This window comes from Anomalospiza imberbis, chromosome 8 (genome assembly GCF_031753505.1).
Source record: "Anomalospiza imberbis isolate Cuckoo-Finch-1a 21T00152 chromosome 8, ASM3175350v1, whole genome shotgun sequence".
NCBI classification, from domain to species: domain Eukaryota; kingdom Metazoa; phylum Chordata; class Aves; order Passeriformes; family Viduidae; genus Anomalospiza; species Anomalospiza imberbis.
In genome coordinates, this window is record NC_089688.1 from 4193054 (window position 1) to 4212023 (window position 18970).

An 18970-nucleotide genomic window follows, 5' to 3' on the forward strand; every position below is an offset into this window, starting at 1 on the left:
AATGTCTGATCCACCTCTTTTGGGGACATCCGTGAGTGAGCCAGGTTTCCCATGGAGTGCCCAGTGAAGTCCAAAGGCTCCCTAGCAGTGTCCTGGAGAGGAGCATGATGCCCTTCCAATAAAAAGCCAATTTCTTTGTTAAAATGGATTTATGAGGTTGGTTCAGCTGGGTCAGAAGCCCATCATATTTTTAATATTGGCAAATTCTCTCTCAATAAAAGCTACGGCTTTTAATAGTCACTGCTTTCAATGACACCAGAAATCAATTTCACCTTCAGCATTTCACGCCTGGAGACGTGTATGACTAAAAACAAACAAAATTTGGATCCAAATTAAAGTATTGATGCTGCAGGCACAGGCATTAAATGAAGTCAGGCCTTCTGCACAAAGCTCAGGGCACTGGAGCTCAGCACTAATGAGATGTTTAAGTCTTGCAGCTGCGTTTAAGGCATTAAACTGCAGTGAAAGAGGCCTTTTGACATTTGAAGCTCACAGCTTGTAAAGTCCTGAGTCTAAAGTCCAGAGTTCAGGTGCCTCGAGCTGGTGGACAGGCTCTGAGTTAATTGTCACCAGTTCTGAGAGCTGAGTGCTACCTCAGAGCCACTAGCAGCCTCAGCATCATCACAACTCAGGCTCTTTCCACATCCACCCAGAGATGAGCAAGCAGGTGCCAAACAGTCTGGAAAAATGATCAGACTCCCCCTTCAAATATTTAAATTAGTTGTTTGCATTCCCTCCTTTCTCTGCTCTTTGGATCCAACCGAAGGACACTGGGCTTGGCAGAACCAGCAGAGAGAGCTTGTGAGCTGCTCCCAGGAACATCCCAAACTTCTCTAATCCTAGGAAGGATTCTTGCTATTCCTGTAATTTGTCCTGAAGGTAAATATTTTTGACACTTCATTAGGAAGAGATCTATGACATCTCAAGAGTTGCATTATGACTGTCAAAGACAAGAAAGAGCTGCACTTAATCTTAATATTCCAGCAGCATATCTGCCTTTTGTTCTGCACAAGAAATACAGATGTCTCCTAAATCCTGCTGTGATTGAGGGCTGATAAATATGGATGATCTCAGGAATTACCAGGACAAATTCCAGCCTCCTGTGATTGAGTGTAGGTGTGCCCACACAAAGGGAGTTGGGTCAGGATTGCTGCTGCTGCTGCCTCCAGCTCTTTCCCATCTCCTCCCACAGTGGAGGACGAGGCACAAATCCTGGGGTGCTCCCTGATCCCAGCACTAAAGCACTGAGGGTATTTTTACTCTGAGGGAGGTGAGGCCCTGGCACAGGGTGCCCAGAGCAGCTGTGGCTGCCCCTGGATCCCTGGCAGTGCCCAAGGCCAGGTTGGACTTTGGGGCTTGGAAGCACCCTGGGACAGTGGGAGGTGTCCCTGCCCATAGCAGGTGTGGCATTGGATGGGCTGTAAGACCCTTTCCAACCCAAACCATTCTGTTCTCTCAGTGATCAACCCATTATTTTTCTCTCCTTTGCAAGAAGGCCCAGCAAATGATGCCTTTAAAGCATAAATTAATTAATCTTTGACAACATGTGACTGCAAAGGACACCCAGGGAGGCTGGTAAACCCCACTCAGTGTGACAGCAGCACTCTGACCCTGTCACCAAAAATCACCAGTGGCATAAAAATTATCAGTAACTCCTGAAGCTGCATAATCATTAATGATCCAAGTTTTTAGCATTATCAGCCTGAGCTAAATCCGGATTTGCTGCTCAGAGTGAAATGCAGTCGTTAATTTGAAATGTTTCCCACCTGCCTCACAGGGTCACCCTTAACCACAAGCCTGGGCTGCTAACAGGGCATGGAAAATGGCAGGATTGGGATTGGGCTGCTGAGGGTTTTTTTCTCCCTTCCTAGCAGATGGCAGCTTCAATGTTCCCAATTAGTGGCTGGCATATAAAGCAGCTTTTAGAACCAGACCGTTTTGCCGGTAGGAATTTCCAGATTGTTGCAGATTTCCAGTTCTGAAGGCACAGCTGCCACTGGCCTGTTTTAGGGGAGGTTTCACTGAGTGTTCTACAGACACCTAAGCCTGGAAATTTGGGGTAGTCATTGCAGTTTTCCTTTATTTCCTGTATTTCTTCACTTCCATGCTCATCTGGCTCAAGCCCTTTGGAACTCCTGCTCCTCACCTTGGTTTGCCACCGGCTGCCTCAGGAATTTGTACCCTTGATTTTAAAAAAAGTTATATTGATATTAAATTTATATTTAACATAAAATGTACCATATATAATACATCAACATATAAGATATCAATATATCTATATTATAGTATATTAATGGTTATTTTAATATATTCATTCATATTGCTTTGAATTTATGTATCACTACACCACTGATACTGATCACTGCCCAGCCCACTCCCAGTACCCCCAGTACCAAGAATTTTCTGAGAAACACAGGTAGGAAGAAATTAGGTGAATGAGAATTGCTCACTTTGTCCTCCAGTGGTGGCTAAAAACCTCCCAGGTGCCAAAGGAAACAGGGATTCCTTTTGGCAGGCTGTCTCATGGGAAAAGGTGTTGAATAAGAGGGGTTCCCAAAGCTGGGTTTTGAAACAAATAATTGGAAAAATGGATTTTATTGTCATTTTTCTTTAGCCAATAGCAGTTAGTGCTTGATAGAATAACTGTGTGTGTGTGAGAGAGGAAGTAAAGGCCACACACATGGATTTCCTCTATGGGATGGGAATGATCCAGGCACACTCCCCACTCCCAGCCCCCGTAAGAGCCTTTACTCAGGAAGGCACATGCAGGACCAACAGTCTTCAAAATACCCTCAAACAACAAAGTAATGGGAATAATCTTCAATTACATGGGAAAAAAATCCCAAAGGGTAGGGAATTCTCTGATTGTGCCAGAGAAAATAATAGGAAAGTAAGAGATGTTAGAGTAAAAAGTTCAGGAAGCCAACAAAAAAAGCAGGAATATGATTTTTGAAGGAAAAATGCCTTGCATTCCTGTAATATTTGTCTGAGCAGGGCACACAGCTTTTCTGGGGACAGATGTTCCAGCAGCTGGATGCTGCAATGTTGTCACTGCAATGAACTTTCAGAGGAGATTTTTACTCCTACCAAGGATCTTTTCTCCCTACTCTGGGATCCATAAATCACATTTTAAGGAAGAAAAGGTTGTGACTGGCAAAGCAGTTGAGTTTTGTGCATGAGTTGTGCAACAGCCAAAGGAGGGTTGAGCCAAATGTTACCCTGAAAACTCTCCTGGGTGCCCAAGGTAGAATCTCTGGAATTGCAGAACTTGCCACTCTGAAGATTCCCTTGTCATCCCAAGGAAAAGGAAATATCAAAAGAAATCTACAGATTATAGGCACAGATAGAAAAAAAAAAAAAGGAGATTTAATAACAGATCTGTGAAAAAAAAAAGCAATTTTGGTATTCTCCCCCTATCCAGGAATTTTAACTGTTTCTTTTTTCCATTGTTTTAGCTCATTGTGGGATCTCTAAGATGCTTTTGAGGTGAAGAAAAGAGGAATTCCTGCTCCCCTGTGTGTCCTCAGGGCCAGAACCTGCAGCCTAAAATGGCTTTGGTTTATTTTGCTCTCTTCTGTTGAGATATTCCAAGGATAAGGATATTCAAAGTGAATAAAGGATAAAGTTCCATGAAAAATCTGGTCATAAAGGGACAAAGAGCATAGGGAAGGGCAGGAATGAAAATACTGTAAGAATCAAAGCATTTCCATCAAAAACAGCCAATTCTGGAGCCTTGGATTCACTGCCATTATTTAGGCAAGATTCTTTCCCTGCAAACATTTTCAGGACAAAAACACCTTTATAAACTGAGCAGGAATTCAGGCAATTCTCTTTCTTCACTAGAATTAGGACTTCTGATATTTCTTCATTTAAATCTGAAATAATTCAATAATTTAATAAAGGAAGAAAAGCAGAGGTTAATACTGCTAATATTTAAAAAGCAAGAACTAATAACATTCCATTATAGGGAAAAGCCAATTCCTGCTGGTAATTTCCCTAAAGATTCTTTTGTGGGTTTGTTTCCTGGAGTATATTGAAAATATTGTGTTTGGGGCTCAAGGAAGCCTGGTTGGAATTTTGAGGGGGAACAAGAGGAGTTCCATGAAAATACCAGTGAAGAACAAAATAATTCTAACACAAGGAAACACAAAGCAAAGATCAAGGTACAGAATTCAAATTAGAGGCTATACATGCTACATCTGGTTTTAATTAGTATATTTCTAATGAAAAACACAAAAAGGTCTTTAATTAAGGAAATGGGCTCTCAAATACATTGGAAATTCTGGGTAAAAAATGGCAATTGCAGAGAAAGGGAATTTAAGCAGCAAGGAGCAAATCCTTTGCTAAAAATTGCCATTTTATTTAAATATATCCTTTTTCTTGCAGCATCAGTAACTCTCAGGTTTCAGAGGCCAATGCCTGTAATCCAATCAGACCCATAGAGAATAATTAATGTGGTTTATCACTCCCCAAATTAATTCTGATTAAAAATGACTTTTGGAGAATAATTTGTGGTATTCTGCTGAGCTTAAGTGTCCTTTTTATCTGCTTAGAGGAATCTTACTATGAATCTGGAGCAAAGCAGCTCATTATCCTCCTCTAAAAGGCTTTTATACTCAAATCAATGTATTTAAGAGGATGCTGCTGGCAGCAAACCCAATGACCTTAGAGAGTTGGGAGAAACTCCATAGGATTGGCCTTGGTACATATCAACTGTTTGGATGATGAGAGAAGTTTTTATCCAACATTTTATTGGTCTGTTTGTTTCTAAATTCAATTTGTGTGGAAGATTATGGGCTCACAATTAGTTTTCTTCTCTCCCTATTTTTTTAATTTTAATTTACTTTTAGGGTTTGATTATTTTTATTATTTGTGAAATTTTGTTCAAGACAGAGTAGAGCACAACTGAAGCAACCAAAGGCAAGCATCTGAGTGTTCAGTGATGCATTTGTGATCAATTGATCCAAAACTGATCTACATCAACTACTCTATTAATAATTAAAGACTACAGTCCTTAATTAGCCCCATAAGTTATTATGTCTTGTTAAAGAAGAACTAAACTGCAGGAATTTTGGGTTGTTTTTGGAAGTTGTAGTTTTGTATTGGGTTATTTGAAATGCTGGGAGAGTTGGGATTGGCCAGCCTGGACAAGAGAAGCCCTGGAAAGACTTTGGAACCCCTTCCAGTGCCTAAAGGTGCTCCAGGAGAGATGGAGAGGGACTGGGGACAAGGGATGGAGGGACAGGACACAGGGAATGACTACCCAGTGCCAGAGGGCAGGAATGGATGGGATATTGGGAAGGAATTGTTCCCTGGGAGAGCGGGCAGGCCCTGGCACAGGGTACCCAGGGGAGCTGTGGCTGCCCCTGGATCCCTGGCAGTGCCCAAGGCCAGGTTGGACAGGGCTTGGAGCAGCCTGGGACAGTGGAAGGTGTCCCTGCCCATGGTAGGGAGTGGCACTGGATGAGATTAAATGTCCCCTCCCACCCAAACCATTCTAGGATTCTCTGATTCCAATATCCCATGTTTGAGACTCATCAAGGCTGTTGTCAGTGCCAGCAATAATAAGAAGATACTGAGAAAATCACTTTCTTCTCAAAATCACTCAGATGATGTGAAAGAAACTGAGCAACTGACAATGAATGCAGAAGATGAAAGCAAATGCATTAAAAACACCTTCTAAGAACCTGAATTTCCCCCTGGAATCCAAACCTGAATAATTTCTACAGTGCAAGCTCTGTGTGCATTTTATTAATGTTCTTCTAAATTTCAACTTGGAAAGCTGCTCATTTCATTCTATTCCTCAAGAACAGACATTCATTCGATTAATTATTCTTAAACCAGGCTGGAATGGGGTTTGTGTTTAACTAACAGAGCAATTACTTTTGCTTTCTAAAGGCCAGGAAGAAAGGTAACGAGCACTGACTGCTGCAAATGCTTGGTGCTACAACAATAAATTCCAGGCTGATCCTCTGCAACAAGAGCATTTCTTAATTATTTCTAATTTTACTTTCACTAAACACACAATTATGTTTAATGCCATCCACTAATACCAACTCCTGGCTTAGGCCTCATTGCATTTTGTGACAGCAAAACCAGGGAGGACTGGAACAGAAAAAGCTTAAAGACACAAAACTGACATTTCTTTTGCTCCTTCTTCGTGGACTGATCACCTGTTTTGAGTCAAATGTTTCTAATGGGCAAAAGCAGATTCCCCTTGTCACCACCAAATTTCCCTTAGCTTTTCTCCACCCATTTCTTATCCCCCTGACTGACACACAAACACCTGTGCCTAAGAAATCCTCTTGGAAAACCAGGAAGGATTTCACAGCCTGTCCATATTTCGTGGCATGACTCCAAATGTGTTTTGACATTTGTGCCTCATGCTTAATTTGCTTTCAGATGGAACAAAACGTTCCTTTCCCTAAATTCCTTTGCCTTCCAGAATTTTTAATCTACTCCAGTGCCTCTGTCCTGTTATCTGCTCTCTACAATTCCCTGGAAGAAGGATGGAGCCAGGTGGGGATGAGTCAAGGGACAGGAGGAGAGGAAATGGCCTTGAGTTATTCCAGAGGAGGTTTGGATTGAATAATTAGAATAAGTTCTTCATAGAAAGGGTGGTTAAGCATTGACCAGTTCAGTGGTGGAGTCACCATCCCTGGAAGTGTCCCAAAACGTGTGGAAATGGTATCTGGGGACATTTTTGGTGGTGACCACAGTGGTGCTGGTGGATTGTTGGACTTGAGGGCCTTAAAAGTCTTTTTAAACCTTAATGATTCAGTGATTCTTCAGGAGTTCTAAAGTTCAAGTCAATTCTTGGACTTTCCACCATTTTTGGATTTGTAATTTTGACAAAGTAGAAGCTTCCCAATTCCCCACTTCTCTGCCTTTTTTGGGCTTATTTTGGGAAGGACTCTCATGAAACCAACCAAAAAAATCCCAGCTAGGAACAACTTTATTAAGCTCTGACCCTTTTACTATTCCTGGTGCTCTAAACACGTCATTTATTTGTTTTATTGAAATATAGGGTTTTTACCCTTGGCTGTTAATATCTGATGTGAATTGTAGTATGTATATTATATTTCCATTAATTTTGTCTCTCTTAAAAAAAAAAACAAAAACAGAAAAACAACCCCATGGATGGTTAATTTTATGCCCACTTTCCTCCCACTGCAAACCTAAAGTTGCTGGATTTCCCCTTTAAAATCTAGGTACCACCAAAATACAAAAAACTTCAGGTGAAAACTAGCATTGAACATAAACCAAATATTTAAATACTAACAGAGCTAAAATGAGAGCTACAAACTGGCATGAGACACAAGCACCTAAAATTGAGTACAAACAAAATCTGGGTTTTAAATCAAAATCATCCTTGTGCCTACATCAATCATCAAGCAGCTTTAGAAGAGGCAAATTTCAAAATTTCCTGTAAAAAATCAAACCACTGAGTACAAATCTTCTGTCTGTAAGTGGAGGTTATAACAAAAACTTCAGCCTTACCTTCACTTTAAGCACAGAAGAAAACATTCTGGCATCTTCAGACACCCCTCCAATATACATTTTTTTGGTAAAAACAGGTGCATGGTCATTTTCATCTTTCACCTCAATAAAGACCTTGGCTGTATTACCTAAAAGAGGGAAGGAAAAGGGAAAATAGAATATTTTGTGATGATTTTTAACATCTCCATGCATTCATGCATTTACAGCTCAGGGAGATCATGTAAAATGAGTGTAGGGATAATAAACTAAAAATAAACCCCTGAGACAGCATAGAATGCTAAAATTGGATAATCCCAGGGTCACTGAGGCTGGAAAATCCCTCCCAGCCCATGGAGTCCCAGCTGTGCCCAGTGCCCACCTTGTGCCCAGCCCAGAGCACTGAGTGCCACCTCCAGCCCTCCCTTGGACACCTGCAGGGATGGGCACTCCAAAGCTCCCTGGGCAGCCCCTGCCAAGGCCTGAGCACCCTTTCCATGCAGAAATTCCTGCTGCTGTCCAAGCTGAGCCTCCCCTGGCACAGCTCGAGGCCGTTTCCCCCTGTCCTGTCCCTGTTCCCTGGCAGCAGAGCCCGACCCCCCCTGGCTGTCCCCTCCTGTCAGGAGCTGTGCAGAGCCACAAGGTCCCCCCTGAGCCTCCTTTTCTCCAGGCTGAGCCCCTTCCCAGCTCCCTCAGCCGCTCCTGGGGCTCCAGCCCCTTCCCCAGCTCCGTTTAGGGATCCATATCACACCTTAATTGCGAGGCTTTTGATCCCATTAAATACCCACAGGTGTCACAAAGAGGTAATGAAGAGGTGACACAAAGAGCTCATTAACAGCTGCTCTGCACCCTGCTTTATCTGTTTTAATTATTCCTACTGCCATGCAAATACTTAACGGCTGATTCAGTCCTGGTGTCTGTAAACTCATAAATGGTCACACAAAGTCCTGGCTCAGCAGCCTCAACACTTAATTAATTTCCTGTGTTAATTGAAAGCATCCCCAAGCCTGTTCTCCTCCCAAACCTGGCGTGGCCCAGGGGACCTCCACCAGCATTGCCTCACCTGAGAGATTCAACACAAAACACCAGAGGTTCAACACAAAACCCCACTGTTAATTTGGTTTTATTAAAGAGTTCCTGTTCCAGCCCATTGAGCAATAAACAGCTCCATCCTTCTGCAAGGGGAAAAACATCCAGCAAAAACCATGGACCTGGTGCCAAACAGATTCCACTGTGCTGTAATCTCCACCAACATCTGCTTCCCTCTTTCAGAATCGTATCATCCAGAAAGATTGCTGGAAATGATGATATCCAGTTCATTAAAACCACATTTGCAAGTGATAAATTGCCTCCTTTCTGAGCTGGTCTTCCCAGCTCCTTTCAGTGCCAGGATAATTTCAGTGTTGCACAGGTGCCACCGATCTGAGTTACTTGTACAATGCAGGCTCTTTAGAAAAGGCTTAGGAGCTGTATGTTTAGGGGAGGAAAACATTAAACCACAGACTATTTCTGACATGGCCAAAGTCATATTCTGCCTATCTGATGGTCCAGCTGATGGGAAACAAATGATGGCTTCATAAATGGAAGTGAAATCTGAAAAAAACCCCAAATATTTAAAATGCTGTCCCTGAAGCAGCAGAGAATCCTGGGGGACACTGAGCTGTCCCCAGGCCAGCAGAGGGTCCGGGGGGACACCGAGCCGTCCCTGGGCCAGCAGAGGGTCCTGGGGGACACCGAGCTGTCCCCGGGCCAGCAGAGGGTCCTGGGGACACCGAGCTGTCCCCGGGCCAGCAGAGGGTCCTGGGGGACACCGAGCTGTCCCCGGGCCAGCAGAGGGTCCTGGGGGACACCGAGCCATCCCCGGGCCAGCAGAGGGTCCTGGGGGACACCGAGCTGTCCCCGGGCCAGCAGAGGGTCCTGGGGCCAAGGAGGCCCATGGGACCCAGGGGCAGCAGCAGAGCATTGGCAGCAGGTCAGGGAGGGATCCTGGCCCTGTGGGCAGCCCTGGAGGCACCTCTGGAGTGCTGTGTCCAGCTCTGGAGGCTCAGCACAGCAGGGCCAGGAGCTGCCGGAGCTGAGCAAGGGCCTGGAGCATCTGGGTGCCCAGGGAAGGCTGAGGGAGCTGGGGCTGCTCAGCCTGGAGAGGAGCCCCAGCTGAGAGGGGCCCTCAGGCCTGGCTGTCCCTGTGTGCAGGGAGGGGCAGAGCAGGGCCCAGGCTCTGCTCCGGGGCCAGCAATGGCACCAGAGCCACGGGCAGGGCCTGAGCCCAGCAATTCCCCCTGCACAGGAGGCACAACTTCTTCCCTGGGCAGAGCCCAGCCCTGAGCACATTGTGCACAGAGCCTGGGGGCTCTCCTCCCTGGGGCTGTGCAGAGCTGTGTGCACACAGGGCTGTGCCCTGAGCTCTGGGATGGCCCTGCTGGAGCAGGGAGGTGCCTCCAGGTGCCCACGAGCTCCTTCAGCCTGAGCCTTTCTGTGAGGTTTTTCAGTGTGGAGAGAAGGGGGAAAAAAGAAAGTGAACAAAGGAAAGGAAATTACATTAATTGTCAAATCTCTGTCTTAAACCTGATCCTAAATGTCTCTGGCTGCAATACCAAGCTATGGTAGGAAAATGAGCTTCCCAGGCAGACTTACCCACTGCAGCTCCAGCCTTTAGGGAAGAAGGTGGCATTAAAAGCAGGATTATGTGTGGAAGTGTCCTTGCCCTGCTGAGCCTATAACCAGTGCTATCACCGGCTGCCACCTGTTTGGTGCTGGAGGGAAGATCCTGATTTTATCTGTGAAGGTGGGATCAGCTGCTGGCTCACCTGCACTGGGGTTCTCTCTAATTCAAATTAAACATCATTTGCATATTGCTCACTTTTGTCGTGTCAGTTTGGGTGAGGTGGTTGAGCCTTGTGCAAAGTTTGCCTTGCAATTTGCTCAACTCTCCATTTGTTTAATTTGCTGGCAGTTCTCTGAGCTGCCAAAATGCTGATTTGTTTAGCAAAGGGTGAATGCTTTGAGAATGGAAAAATGGAAGTTATTACATTAAGCACAAAGCAAATTAAATACCCTGCATATCCACAGGCCAACATTAGGACTGTCACCATTGAATATCTACCTGCATTTCAGCTTCCTGCCTGATTTCTGGCACAGTCCTTCCTTCTAGCAGATGGAGTGGAATGTGGCATCTGTGAGCTCCTCCCTATCCAACCTTTGGATCCAATTCCACAGCTGGCTGCAGCAAAGGGCTCTCCACCAGCTACAGAAGTTGCTTTACCCTCACAGTGGAATTCTCACTAAAATCCCTCAGCAGCAGCTCTGCCATGTAGGAAGGTCATACCAGACCCTTTCTGATTGGGAACTTCCCTCTGCTTGATTCAGGAATATTCCCTGCACAGGGGCTCTGGTGCTCCCAAATCCACCACTCCTGCACCCCCAGCCTGATGGAAAAGACCACCAATGAAGTGCACTCTTAGAGAGTCTGGACTAGACTTTGTCATTAGATAGCTTTTTCCTTCATATTCCAAAATTTTAACTGCTTTTCTGAATGTTGGGTGTGGCATGAACCCTCTTTGTGAGGACAGTGATCATCACAGGCTGTCAGTATTCATATTCACCTTCCAGAGGGGAAATCTGTACACCCATGTATGTAAAACTTTGGTGTTCTAAGTCTGGAATCCAGCTCCAGTTTTTTGTTTTTTTTTTTTTTCTTCATGGATTCCAGGAGTTGAAAGCAGGATTTACTCCTTGGTGGTAATTCTTGTGAGACCTCCCAGAATCCAAATATAAAATCTTATGACTGTGCTGCTTAAGGAGCTGGCCAGGTGAAAGAACTAAAAGCATCTTTCCCTGGCCAAAGCAGCACAGGCTGTGAAGGTGGCCAAAAATAGCCAAGAAAATTGATTTCAGTGGTACCTCAATCTCCTACAAGGTTCCTTTTTCCTCCAGCCCAGTGAAAATGAGCTGCAGTGCACAGAAAATATAGAACTGCAGCTGCTTCTAAGTCACCCTCAGCTTATAGGAACCTGCTAAATAATAATTTCCAAGACTTTTGGAACTTTGAGCTTCTGTGGTTTGCTTAAGGGGAGTGAAAACACCTTGAAAGCTGCTCTAAAGCAAAGCTGAGGAACCTCTGAAACACCTAAAATGAGTAGACCATGAATAAGTAACACAGAAAACAAGCCCAACAAAAACTCCTGGGTCACCAGGGTGTACTAGCATTTAATTCCTACAAGTTTTTCCCAAACATCCTTGTTGAAAGCTCTTTTCCAGTCTCCCCATCTAAAAATGTGATAGGTCCATATGAGCCTGTAATTTCTTGCCAGGCTGCAGAAATGAAGCTGAACTAAAGCAATGATTTTTGGACACTGGGACAGCATCAAGGATGCTTTGAGTGTTCCCAGGTGAGTTTTACTCAGTGCTTTCACCAGCAGCACTGCACTTGCCTTCTGCAACATTCCAACCCAGCCATGGATACAGCTGCTCTTCAGGCATGGATAATTCTCACATAAATCCCTGCATCTCCAAAAGCAATTCTGCAGGAGGCGACAGCAGATTTCAAAGAACCTTTCCAAAGTTCATCTGAATCCAGCTGGGAAGGAGAATTGTAATTTGCCAGGGTTTAGGAGCACTTTGCTTTACTCTTGCCTTACAAGTGCGTGGAGCAGGCTCTGTGCTTTGGCAGGTGAGCTGTGCTGAACTGCAGCTGGGCTCCAGCTCACATTCCTGCATTTGGCAGAACCAAGTAGGAATCAGCACTGAATATTTTCAGTGGCATTTAGATCTAAATGAGCTCATAAAGTCTGAAGAAGATCACCATGTGCTGTCACTGCTCGAGAGAGTGCAAAAAGAAGCAAACAGCAACATGTTTGGAGCAGAACAGACCCAAGGTCTGATTTAAATCCATATAAAATCTCATTTTCTAACAAATAATGACCTGAGTGGGAGATCAGGTTTTGTGCAGCCTCTCTAAAATGCACGCTTTGCTGCCCAAAGAAATTGGAAGTTTGTCCCGAGCTCCTCCAGAGCTGTGAGGCAGCAGGATCAGCTCTCCAGGCTCTGCTTGCGTTGAGTCCATCTGTCACAACTCCTGGATTTGGGAACTGCCAGAGCAGCCAACTCGTAAAGCACCGCCAGCACCAACTTTTGCAACTAAAAACATAAGGCTGCTTTACTGTTACATCAACACCACAGGGACACAGAATTCATGCTCATATTTAACGCAGTGGAATCATCATTCCCAATTACTGTGGAGCAGCTGCAGAATTTTAGTCATAAAACTCCCATTTCCACTTTATTCCCAAAGGGTTTTTTGGGTCTAGAAAAGCAAAAACTGAAGGAGACAGGACTGTTGCTTTACCCCCAACCCCCAGAGCAAAGCCCTGCTCACAGATGGGTTCAGCAGAGTCAGGACAGTGCCTTTGTACCAGCCCTGGGGGTGCCAAAGGTGACAAACAGTTCTACCTGACTGGACAAAACATGGAAATAATCAATGGAAGGGTGATTTTGTTTTCAAATCTTCTGACAGAAAGATGAAAACAGTGTCTAACATGGTCCTGTCATAGAAACATCCAGGTTGGAAAGGACCTCCAAGATCATGGAGTATGACCTGTGATCAATCTCCACCTTGTCACCCAGTCAATTGATTCCTCTTAAATACAGGAGAAGCCACCATGGGGTTCTGTCATTATCTTTGTACCTCTAGAAACGTGAAATCACAGAATCCCAGCATGGTTTGGGTTGGAAGGGACCTTAAAGCCCATCCAGACCCACCCCTGCCACGGGCAGGGACACCTTCCACTATCCACTATGCTCAATGTGTGTCTTGAAGGGAGGGGCCCAGAAATTCCACCAATTCAGGAGTTTCCAAGACCAGAACTGGCAGCAGGTCACTGCCACTGGGTGTCACAGCTCTGTATTAATTCAGTGTTGCATAATCCTACGGCTGTGCATTCTAAGTCACCCAGCTCCAAAGTGGTTCATCAGTTCAACCTCAGCAAAGCCCACAGTGATGTGTTAATCGTGCCCCATCTCCTCCCACTGCAGCTCATCAATTCAGTGCCCTGAAACTCAGAAGTAGTGTTTAACCCAATTAAAAATCCTCAAAAATAAACAAAGTGCCAAGAAAATGGAAAGGAATTCATTGTATAAATGCAGGAATCAAACCCAGAGATCAAGGGATCTCCTTTACGAAGTCATAGGTGATTCAGCTGGCCAGATACTAAAGTATTTTATATATATATATATATATATATTTATCAAATTCTTTAGCCATCCCTGCAGCACAGTGTATATTCTAAGGAATATATGTGTTGTGTACTCATCCAAAGGCACCCAGCTTGTGTTCCTTTAAGCTGGCCTGAAGTCAAACCCCAGTCATCATCAAGAATTCCTGAATAAAGTAATTCAGCCATCACTTTTTTGGAACTGCTGCTCAGTTGGGAGAGCTGCTCTAGTGCAGTGTGAGTCAGAAGAGGGAATGGAGGGAAGGACCTGCTGACTGCCTTGTGTCTTCAGCCATGTCAGGAAGGTTTGGAGAAGGCTGTGTACTGCATGGAAGCCTGATCTGCTTGCTGGGTATTCCTTGGCTGTATTTTTATGGATAGAACCTTACCTGGATTTCTCCCAGGCACAGGGAGAAACAGGCCGCTCTGCCTATCTGTCCCCTGACAGGTGCATCCTTGATGGTGGCTACACCTGCACAGGACCTCACCCTGCTCTTAACAAAGCCAAGCTCCTGACCACTGATTAACCCTGATGTGTCACACCCCACACACTCAATTCTTACTCAAGGAATAAGAAATATCCAGGATAATCCAGGCTCAAAATCCCAAAATCTCCTGCTGGTTCTGTGGGTAGCATTGGAAAGAAACCCTGGTGAAGGTATTGGAACTGCCACCCCTCTACAGTGTCTCAGGCCATCTCCAAGATTTATGGCATGTTCCCAAATATTTGAGCACCTTCAACTAACACAGAATCACAGAATCCCAGAGTGGTTTGGGTTGCAAGGGATCTCAAAACCCATCTAGTGTCACCCCCTGCCATGGCAGGGACAGCTTCCACTATCCCAGCTTGCGCCAAGCCCCATCCAGCCTGGCCTTGGGCACTTCCAGGGATTCAGGGGCAGCCACAGCTTTTCTGGGCAAGTCAGGCTGAGAGATCCAAAAATGCACCATGGGCTGTGATCCCATCATCACCCTAAAACACATCACCCACCATCACCCCCCTAAAACACAGCAAGGTCACAGGAGAGCAGTTCCAGCCTTCTCAGCAAATGCCAGCAATATCTGTGTGAAAAAGATGGCAAAGGAAGGATTTCTGACACTTACTTTTGGAGGGGACACGCAGGTTGGACCTCACCACCTGCAGGGAGTCTGCCTGCACTCGGAGCTCGTAACTTTGGACACTTTCATAGTCCAGAGGCTTTTTCACAGAGATCACTCCTGTTCTGTTGTTAATGGCAAACACATCTGAAAGCCAGCAAAAACACAGGAATTTCATTAGATGCATAAACAGGAATTTTCAATGCCCAAGGGTTTTATTTTGGGGATGACACAGTTCTCTGACACTGCCAAGCAAGTCATTCCCTCCCTGCCTCCTCCCCTCCCTCCCTCAGGCTTGCAAAACCCCATGTAGCTCATCTTTGAAGATATTTTTAAGCAGAAGAGTGGCTTGATCTGCCCTGCTACTGGAATAACTAACCCAGCATCACAGAACCGTGGAATATCCTAAGTTGGAAGGGACCCAAAGGATCAGAGAGTACAACTCCCTACACAGGACTTTAGTACAAATGGAAAGATGGGACAAGACAAAGAGCCCACTCTCACAAAAGGGAGGATAAGATGGGGAATTCTTTACACCCCTCCCAGTAATTCTGTGTATTTTGTCAAGATATGCAGGTGGATCACAGAGAGTATGTGATCCACAAAACAGCAGGATGTTTTGTTTGGATATCAGGCTCTAATCCAATATTTGTTACAGCATGGCTGAGCCTATAATCCCTTAAATCAGATTTTTAGGCAAGTACAACTCCATCAAAGCTATTTATGTTTTCATTTTGATGTGCCATGGACTCACACTATGTGGCATCCATGGGAATTTTCACATCAGTGAGAATTATTTTCGTGCAATTTTGCTAATCAATCTGATCTTTAGCTTACCTCCAAAAGCTTGATAATGGTAGTTACAGAACCGTAGAATGGCTTCAGTGGGAAGGGACATTAAAGCCCATCCAGGGCCGGGACATCCATGGGCAGGGGCACCTTCTACTATCCCAGGGTTTCCAAGCCCTGTCCAGCCTGGCTTTGGACACTTCCAAGGATCCAGAGGCAGCCACAGCTTCTCTAGGCACCCTGTGCCAGGGCCTGCCACCCTCCCAGGGAACAATTCCTTCCCAATATCCCATCTAAACTTCTCGGTTCCAGCCTGAAGCCATTCCCCCTTATCCTGTTCTTTGTAAAACGTCCCTCTCCAGATTTCTTGTAGGTTCCTTCCAGCCCTGGAATTCCCTCCTGCCTGTCCAGATGAAGTGGGATTTCACCTCAATGACCTGAGAGGAGTTCTCCAGCCTTAATGATTCTGTGATTCACCTCAGCATCTTCACTTCTCCACAATTTATTGCAGAGCTCTGGTTCCCCATAACCACAAGACTGAAATACTAATATTATTACACTTACCCTCTTCATTCCCTGACACAATGGAGTACACAACTGTCTGGTTCAAGGCGGCCGCGGTGACAACAGTGACCACGGTTCCCTTCGGGGCACTTTCACTCACTGGTGGGGGCCTGCAGAGTGGGACAGAAGGATTTGTCTTACATTGCTGAACAGTAGATTATTGACACTTATCCCTCAGGTTAGGATGTCCTCCACCTATTAGGCTGCCAAAGGATTTTTTATAAGGGAAAATTGTATTAAAAAGAAAATGTTTAACCTTTGAGAATGCAAAAGACACTGAGAATGCCAATAGACGAGAGGTGGCAATGTAGAGATGTAATGATTCTTGAATCTGAAAAGTGGGAAAGCAGGGAATAATGAGGAGAAACAAGAACCACCACAGCCTGATAAATGGGAAGTAAAAGTCAAAATAGATCTTTTCTATATAAACTTTTTATATATACATATCTCTTTTATAATAGATCTTGAATGTATTCATGTCTACTAAGAAAACTCATTAATCTGTCAGAAAACAACTCAGGACAATTCATTCATGGGTAAAATTCCACACCTTAAACAGGAGTCACTTTGGGGCCACCTCTATGGGAATGTCCACTCTTCACAAAGACCCAAAAATTTTCATGTCAACAAATTTTGGTACCAAAACCCAAGATGCTCTTCAGGAAATGAACTGCAACTCAAGGCTACCCAACCACTGCAAGGGTGGGCAGGCCCTGGCACAGGGTGCCCAGAGCAGCTGTGGCTGCCCCTGGATCCCTGGCAGTGCCCAAGGCCAGCTTGGACAGGGCTTGGAGCAGCTTGGAACAGTGGAAGTGTCCCTGCCCATGGCAGGGGTGGTACTGGATGGGATTTGAGGTCCTTCCAACCCAAACCAATCTGGGATTCTGTGCTGGTGTCTTTAAATCAGCAATCCAAACAATTTCAACAAGAAGTCAGATGCTTGAGCTCCTCTCAAATCCTCCTTCTCAGATTCTCAGATTTTCCTCATGACAAACAGTGGTTGAACTCATGCTTCAAACTCTTCAAAATAAATTTAAAAAGAATTTTCATGAATGTAGATGGAGTTTTTTTAATGTATTATGCAGATATTTTTAATTTTAAAAATTACATTCATTCAATAGATAACAAAATAAACATCAGATGAGGATCTGCTCAGAAAGGCTCCTGAGTCTGCAGATCAATTGTGCACTGATCTTCAAAATTCTGGACAGAATCTACAGCTGCTTCTTTTCAGGGAATGTCATGGAGGTATTTGGAAGACCAAATGGCATCTGGGGACAAGGTCTAGTGGTGGCCCTAGCAGTGCTGGGGGAACAGTTGGATTTGATGATCCCAGGGGTCCTTTCAGGCCTAAATAATTCTGTGATTCCATGAATATTTTATCACTTTCCCCTTTCATCTTCCAAGTGGTTTTCAAATCCTCCACCCCACATCACATTTTCCCATTCTAAGGGCAGGGAATGGGCACAGCCCCGAGGCTGCCAGAGCTCCAGGAGGGCTGGGACAACACTCTCAAGGACTGGGTGGGATTGTTGGAGTGTCTGGGCAGTGCCAGGAGCTGGGATCAGTGATCCTTGTCTGTGCCTTATAACTCAGGATATTCCATGATTATACAAAAGTTGGAACCCTGTGGAAGAGGTTTTGCAGTGACTTCTGTGACCCAGAGAAGTTTGATAAGAGGATCCATGTTTGCCCCTGAAAGAATTTTCTACCAAGGTCATTGGCATAGAAACCAAGAAAGAAAGAAGGATAAATAAGAGAAATCTGCAGCTGCCTGTTCCGATGAGTTCTTTGTCTTTCCTGACCAATGAGTAAAGCGTAAACTTCTGACCTTTGTAAGAATGTATAAAAAGCATGCATGTTATAGTAAAAACAGTTTGAAGCATTCTGAAAATGGAGTGTGTTGCTTTGTATTGTCTCCATCTCAACTACGACAGAATCTCAGGACACAATCCCAACTATTGAACCCAAACTTTTCCCCTCAAGAAGTGGCCAACCTTCTCTTGAAGTCTGCCTTACAAACATTTCCTTTGGAATCAGTATTGCTTTGAACTTCCTAGAAAAATTAGAAAACATTCCAAATGAATCTATGGAATGAAGTTTTGGATCATGCAATATAACAGTGATCTCCTGTTTTTTTCACTGATGGAAAAATCCCCTTTTACTCAAACGCACATGCACAGAGCAGATCCCTCCGCTCGCGCTGTTCTGTGTCAGTGGTTGGAATAAAGTTCCTTGCTGCTCCTTCATTTGTTAAGCTCTAAAACCATTGCTATGAAAAGCTTTTTAATGTGCATTTTACCAATGCAAATGCTAATCTTAGGGATTAAAAAGATGCCAAAAGGCAGGGAAAGACAGGGAAAGATGGGGGGAAAAAGCTGCCAAAGCTGGAAGCATTTAAAGCTGGAGTCCTTTTGATGAGGTCAGAGAGGAAAATGCCCTTTTTTATACTGCATTATAGATGATGTTTTCTTTGTCTTCTAAAGGTGTGGGAGTGTTACAAAAGCCCTACATTTAATTCCCAGCACAATTCCAGGATATTTCTGCAGTGGGAATGACCTCACAGCTCCCTGTGCCAGTGCTGCATCCAGTGGATTGACAAATCAATAATAATTAGTGAGAGGTTTTGTGTTTGCTCTGGAGGGAGGGGGAAGAACAGCACTCCCCATGGTAATTGCACTGATTTCATTCCCTTCCTTTAATTCCAGGGATTAGGAACAACAGGAGAAGTGCATGAGCTGCAGTAAAACACCCAGCTCATCCCTTCAGAGCACTCCTCTGGACTGTGGATAAACAAAGCAGTAAAAGATGAGCCTCCAACTTCCTATATCCTG

The 18970-nt window shown here is 44.6% G+C and overlaps 1 protein-coding gene across 26 annotated transcripts in view; it reads right to left on the minus strand.

Annotated features, from left to right (window-relative positions):
• PCDH15 (protocadherin related 15) overlaps positions 1-18970 on the minus strand; it is a 626487-nt gene that overhangs the window by 44054 nt on the left and 563463 nt on the right. For all 26 annotated transcript variants that reach the window (XM_068197049.1, XM_068197046.1, XM_068197047.1 and 23 more), the window contains 3 exons: positions 16137-16246; positions 14790-14930; positions 7501-7628 (listed from right to left, as the gene is read on the minus strand). In XM_068197049.1, coding sequence (XP_068053150.1) covers positions 7501-7628; positions 14790-14930; positions 16137-16246 — 379 coding nt within the window. The remainder of the gene's footprint in view (positions 1-7500; positions 7629-14789; positions 14931-16136; positions 16247-18970) is intronic.